Source organism: Triturus cristatus, chromosome 7 (assembly GCF_964204655.1).
Source record: "Triturus cristatus chromosome 7, aTriCri1.1, whole genome shotgun sequence".
Classification (NCBI taxonomy): domain Eukaryota; kingdom Metazoa; phylum Chordata; class Amphibia; order Caudata; family Salamandridae; genus Triturus; species Triturus cristatus.
The window spans coordinates 1771426700-1771433451 of NC_140590.1; the positions used below are offsets into that span (position 1 = coordinate 1771426700).

Consider the following 6752-nt stretch of genomic DNA (forward strand, 5'->3'; position numbering starts at 1 on the left):
TTACGCTCGGTGAACCATTTGCTCGCCATTGTTCCAAAAATAAAGAGAGCAAGAAGTGGCAGCCGCTACTTTTCCTATAATTCTGCGAGGTTTTGGAATGCCCTCCCTCTGTACATTCGACGGGAATCCAACCATTTGCCTTTCCAAAAATTACTTAAAACCTAGATTTTCAAAGTAAATGCCCAGAAAAAGTGGTCTCTCGGTCCGCGGCTGCAGATAGCGCTGGGATGCTCTAGGGTAGCTATGCGCTTTATAAATGTTTCTTTCATTTTATTTCATTATTGTACATGCTCACGAGAAGCATGACTGGCATTACGTATAGTCCTTGCTGACAAGAAACAAGGCTGGCAGCACACTACCAGCCTTGCTTCTTGTAAGCAAGGACTATAAGTACAAAGTGTGTGTATACTCACAGCTTGCAGATTTACAAAACACATAAATAAAAGTCATTGTCATTTACAATGCCACTAGCTCAAACTAAAATTTGAAACCCACTGCATTGCAAATGCTTGTTTTTTCTTTTCTTCCTTGGTAGGGGTGTAAGCGAGGCGTTGTGGTAGATTTTGAGGGACATGACAAAGATGCTGACCATGACGGCCATGAGGAGCAAAATAATCAGCTGAAAGTAAAGGGAAACCACCACAAGGAACGACATCGTAGGTAAGCTGCTGCAAGCGAGACAAGGTCAATCACTGAGTTCTGCAACAGGGCAGGTTAAATAGTAGCTTCTTGAAATGGTACGTGGAGGGCGTGACAGATGACTTCTTCGTGGCTGCCATTATGTTGCACGTGGTGTTTGTTAATGCACTGCCTTTTGATGACACTTGTGTCTCATGTAGCTAAGAACAGAAAATGGTGTTTCCTGATTCTGAAGGCATGACAGTACATCATTGCAGATAGTTACATGTGTGACTACCACTTGCCATCAGAGATAAACAGTGTCAAAAAGAAATAAAACAACAATCAGCGTAACCATTCGTGAAAGCAGCAGATATGGGGAGATCACCTTCACATATGTGAACTTTGGCATGCTATTGCCTGGGGGACAGGGTAATGACAGCTTGCTTTCCAGAGGTGATGGGACATTGTTGGATCTTCATCTTGCTTTAAGAGCTAAACACATATGCAGAGAGAGCAAAGGATCCTGCCAACCGAGCAGGATGATTGACTGTCAAGGAGGGGCAAAGTGTGGCGTGACCCCTGTCTCTTAGGTCTGCAGAAGTGGCAGGCTCCAGAGAGTGATCTGCACACCATGGTGTTGGTGGGGCCCAGACTCTGTGATTTCAATCAGGAATTGTGAAGTGCGATGTGTCTTGAGTAATTGTGGCTGAATCATAACCTTGAGGCAGGACCGAGCCGCTGTGCCTGCGTTGTGAATATGCTGCATGGCCTGAGACGCTGTGTCCAAAGTGTGCAATTGCGATGTGACATAAGCTCATGTTCTGAACTGGGTAGAGGCAACATGGCCTGAACCACTGCAACGGGGGTGTAAAACTACAAGATGATTTGAGCCGCTGAGCCAGACTAGTGAAGAAGCAGGGATACAAGAACCTTCGCTCAACCTGATACCTGTGTGTGGGGGATCACTGATCAGGGCCTAATCAGCTATGACAGGACTGCACCATGCACCACTAAACCAGCACTCCTCCGAGAAACATGACCGCCCGGAGCTGCTGCAGACAGAATCGCAAAGGAAGCCTAGAGGAACTGCTGGCTAAAGATCAGCCCCGGGAAACAACCTTCACAACGCAGTCATTACATCGTACTACATGTACAACGCAGTCACAACATCGCAACATCCTTTACAATGCATGTCACCACAACGCATGACATTACAACGCATGTCACTACAATGCAGGCACTACATCGCATGTTATTACAACGCATACCATTACATTGCATAGTACCCCCACACTATACAACACTTACCCTACTGTTACACCCCCTGGAGTTAGAATAGTAATTTTTACCATCCACTATCCAACACTTACCCTACTGTTGCACCCCCTGGAGTCAGAATAGTAATTGTTACCCCTACACTATCCAACACTTACCCTACTGTTGCACCCCCTGGAGTTAGAATAGTAATTTTTACCCCTACACTATAGCACACTTACCTTAAATTCAATGTAATGGTATGCGTTGTTATGGTATGTGTTGTAAAGGTATACTGTGATGTGATGGAATGCATTGTAAATGTGATTTTAAATAATTTGTTCCAGTGGTATGTGATGTAAATGTATGCGTTGTAAAGGATGTTGCGATGTAAAAACTGCATTGTAAATGTATGCATCATAACGTCATGCATTCATCAGCCCCAGAAGAGGGGGCACAACTGAGCTGTGGAGGAGCATTGGAGCCACTGAAATGTCTGTCGATCAAAGACCTGTTTAGTAGGAAACAGTGACTCAAGCCAAAGACAGATTGCTATTGCAATGGAGTTTTGGGTAATCTGCCTAAACTTGGTACCCATTAACCAATGGAGGGATTCACAGCACCAAAGTGGGAGGCCCGGGGGCATAGCAGAGAGATGAACCAACATACGCTACTACCAGGACACTAGGATTCTATCATGTGCATACCTGTGTGTATGAAATAGTTCAAGTGAACATTAAAGTATGTTAGTTCTTGAAAGTCGGACCCTGGATTGGATAATCATTTATTATCTTCTATGTGTTTGCTGAGTTTCTGAACTGAGGCATACACACACTAACACTCTGACAAGCCTATGACTGCTTGTCATCACTACCACCGAGGGTATGATGCTGAACTAGTTGTTTTTGCCCAGTTTGAAGGGCAACAGTTGAGGCCCAGTATCCTCTGATTGCAGCATATCCCCTAAACGGGTTCTGATATCCATTGAACCATCTGCCTGTCCCTCTATCCATCCACCCATTTATCGTCACATCATATCTTGTACACTTATTCCTTCATCCATTCATTCAGACACCCCATACAACAGTGCTTAATTTGTAAAAAAGAATAAGTGCCATGGCCTTTGTAAGGAGGCCACTGCAGCGTGCACCACCCATTTCCCAGTCAGCGCATCAGGTGACAGTACAAACACACCTAACACCACACTCCTACAAGTGTGGCACTTCACACCATACTATTCCTGGCCCCCAAAGCTAAAAAAATGGCTTGTGCTCATCTCTAGATAAAACAATCAGTGCCACTATGTGGCAGACTGTCATAAGTACCAGTGATGGCAGCTAAGGGCAGTGCCGAACACCAGAAACCATTGGCGCGAATTAAACACTGCCATACAGCGATCAGTCACTGGCTCATCTTTGTATCTGCTCACCTTGTTTATTGATTCACATTCTCCTATCCTAAGTCATATGCAAACTCACCATTCACACATCTACTTCCTTTCTACACATAATCTAAAGAAAAACCAGCTTTAAACCCCAAAACAAAGGCAGTAAATAACATGGTATGTAGAAATAATGAAGCTAAAATGTAAACAAAGATGCAAAATAACTAGAGCATACAAACTACTGCACAAAATCCTTCAAATAAACAGGTGGTCTGCTTCTCCTAGTACTCCTTGCTCCTTGGAAGTCTTCTCCACACAACATTCACAGCTTATGATGATCCAGGACCATCGTCACATCCCACCCCAGAATAATTACTCACAGTCAGTCCATCATTGCCCAAATCCTGTGTCAACAAATAACCACTACAGCCCTCTAACCTTACTTTGCAAGTCTTACTACCCTTCTGGTATAGGGAAACATGCTGAAAATTCCCCCTTTCACCATTGTACGACATCAAATAATAACAAAAAACATTCTTGACTTTGAAGGGCCCTTTGAATTTAGACAGCCTCTGGCGATCCTCACTATCTTGACCTTCACCCAATTGTCAACTTTGACACCACCACGAACAACTGGCACATCACTCACCAGACACCTACTACCTTTTCCACAATTTGACACCCACTCCTTTATCCATGCTGATACCTTTTTTGTCCCCAGAGCCTTACCACCCAGCAAGTCAAATGAAGAATTTAAACCCAGACCTTGCCTGGTGGTGCGGTACGCCCGCACCATTTCCTCTAGCATCTTCTGTACAATGTGACCATTGATACATGCCATCTGTATTATACCCTTAAATAATCTGTTGGCTCTCTCACACAAAACATTTCCTTGAGGATTATACAATGCGGTGCGATTGTGAGAAATGTTACACCCCTTCAAATAGTTTTGTTTCTCATGCAACACTAACTGTGTCCCATTATCCGTAACAAGTACAGCGGTAACTCCTTCCTCACAAAACAATTTGCCCAAAGATTTTATAGTGTTTTCTGTAGAAATCTCCCTCACTAATTTAACATACAACCACTTGGAAAACTCCTCCATCACCACAATAGCAAACTTGTTAACCAAATATAACTCATCCATAGGACCTATATAGTCCAAACATATGTTATGAGAGGGTTTGCCAGGATCATAAATGTGTCCCATGTTGGTCTTGGAACCCACCTTAAATCTCTTATCTCCTTCCTCACACCATACACCTCCCAACCCATGACACAACTTGCTCATCCATCCCTGGGCACCAAAAATGAGTTTTAAGATGTAGTTGAGTCAAAATTTGCCCTAAATGCACTTTATGCGCAAGAGCTAAATATTTCCTTCTCAAACCAAATGGCGGGACAAATCTGTCTCCCCTCATCTAAACGCTTTTCCCACACAGAGATATCTCCTCCAAGACATTAACAAAGGGACACACCGAAATGGCAACAGAGCTCTCTCTCCTACACTCTTGATTGGCCAAATGCACCACTTTGTTAAGGAAACCATTCACCTCCCTTTCTTGATGCCACTCTTCATCTGTGAATGCTCCTTCACCAACTATGACAACATATTCCACCAAATCAACAGACCCAACAGTCTCAGAATTTAACACAGCCAGTCCATCAACTACTCTCCAATTCACAGACAGACTGGATGAACAATCTGCTTGTGAGTTATTCCAACCATGGATATGTTCAATCTCATACAGATACTCCTGGAGCTTGGCTGCCAACCCTTTATCAGTACCACCTGGCAATAAAATCTCAACCATAGGTTTATGATCAGTTCTTAGCAAATATTGTATACCCTACACATACTACTAGTAATGGTAAATCTTGGAATGTGCCAAAATCCATGGTTGGATGCCTGGGAACACACACGCTCCACCCATGGAATGCCTCCCTGGAGCACAGTAACGCAACCGAGCGATTTGCGTTGCATTGAGTTACTCTAAATGTATCAAGCCACTCAGGACCATGCATGGTAGCCTTGCATGGCTTGATAAATCTAACTTAATAGTTACGTTTCCCTTGCACCACCTTACGTTGTTCAAGAGTGACACATCTCTATGCCACTTGTGTTCTATATGACAATTGTTTTTTTCTTTGATTGCAGATATTCTTGATCTACCAACACCAGAAAACTGCATTCCACAACCAATGGCAGGAGAAAATCAATCTTTAGCAGCTGAGTTCATCATTGTTGGTTTCTTTGATTTTCCCTATCTTCTAGTTCCACTTTTTCTGGCCTTTTTGCTGATTTATTTCTTAGTACTTGTGGGGAACCTTCTTATTATGGTGATTGTCTGTTCCAACACACAATTGCACACACCCATGTATTTTTTCCTTACAAACCTAGCCTTTCTGGACATCAGTTACACAACAATCATTTTCCCATACATGCTTGCTCACTTCTTTCTGGTGGGAACACACGTTTCTCTAAATGGATGTTTGCTACAGATGTTTTTTTTCATTTCCATGGTGTCTACGGAAATGCTCCTTCTAACAGTTATGGCTTATGATCGATATGTGGCAATTTGCAATCCTTTACGGTACGTGACCACCATGAATGATGTAGTATGCATAAAGCTGGCTGCCGGATGTTGGCTATTTAGTTTTATTGACCCAATACCACACATTACACTAACATCTAGGCTCTCATTCTGTGGGTCTCACACAATCAACCATTTCTTCTGTGATGTGGCAGCTGTAATGAATCTTTCTTGTAGCAGCACTCATTCTGTTGAGGTAGCAATCTACATCATGGGTACTCTAGTTGCAGTTGCCTCTTTTGCTTTAACTATTGTATCTTACATCAACATCATCTCAACAATCCTGAAAATCCGGTCTACAGAGGGAAGACGCAAGGCCTTTTCCACCTGTGCCTCCCACCTCACTGTGGTTATATTATTTTATGGAGTTATCTGTTCTACGTACATGCGACCAGCATCAACGGTTTTGGTAAAATACAACAAAGTATTGTCTCTGTCATATATTGTTGTAACTCCACTATGTAATCCCATTATATACAGCCTGAACAACACAGAGTTTAAAAACACCCTAAAGAAGATGCAGAATACAAAATAGCATTTAACAAAACAGCAACCCAGAAATTGTGTTTTTCATCTTCTAGGGCATGCATTGCAGGTGTACATTTTTTGAATTAGAAAAGATTTTTTCTAGAATTTGATACCACCTACCCTTGATATTTCTGGTCCTATTTTCATGTTTTGTATGTTCTTGTGAGGCAAACTCCTCATGTTCGATGTGCCAAAACTCCATTTTGAGTGAGACAAGAGGTTGGACAGAAGAAACCTTTGGTCCACGCTAGTGTGACCTAGTCAATCCTGCAGCTGCTCTCATGCTGTTTTAGGATTGGACAGAGCAAGCTAACCCAGCGTTCCGTTTGAGCCTGGGGGCCTGTGCAATCCCTCAACTGCTTAAAACAGCT

The 6752-nt window shown here is 42.9% G+C and overlaps 1 protein-coding gene across 1 annotated transcript; it reads left to right on the forward strand.

The window, feature by feature from the left end:
* The first annotated feature begins 5461 nt into the window (after positions 1–5461).
* On the forward strand, positions 5462–6388 carry LOC146813045 (olfactory receptor 5V1-like). Its single transcript, XM_085614681.1, has one exon. It carries the CDS (start codon positions 5462–5464, stop codon positions 6386–6388), a length of 927 nt encoding a protein of 308 aa, XP_085470807.1.
* Positions 6389–6752: the final 364 nt, after the last annotated feature.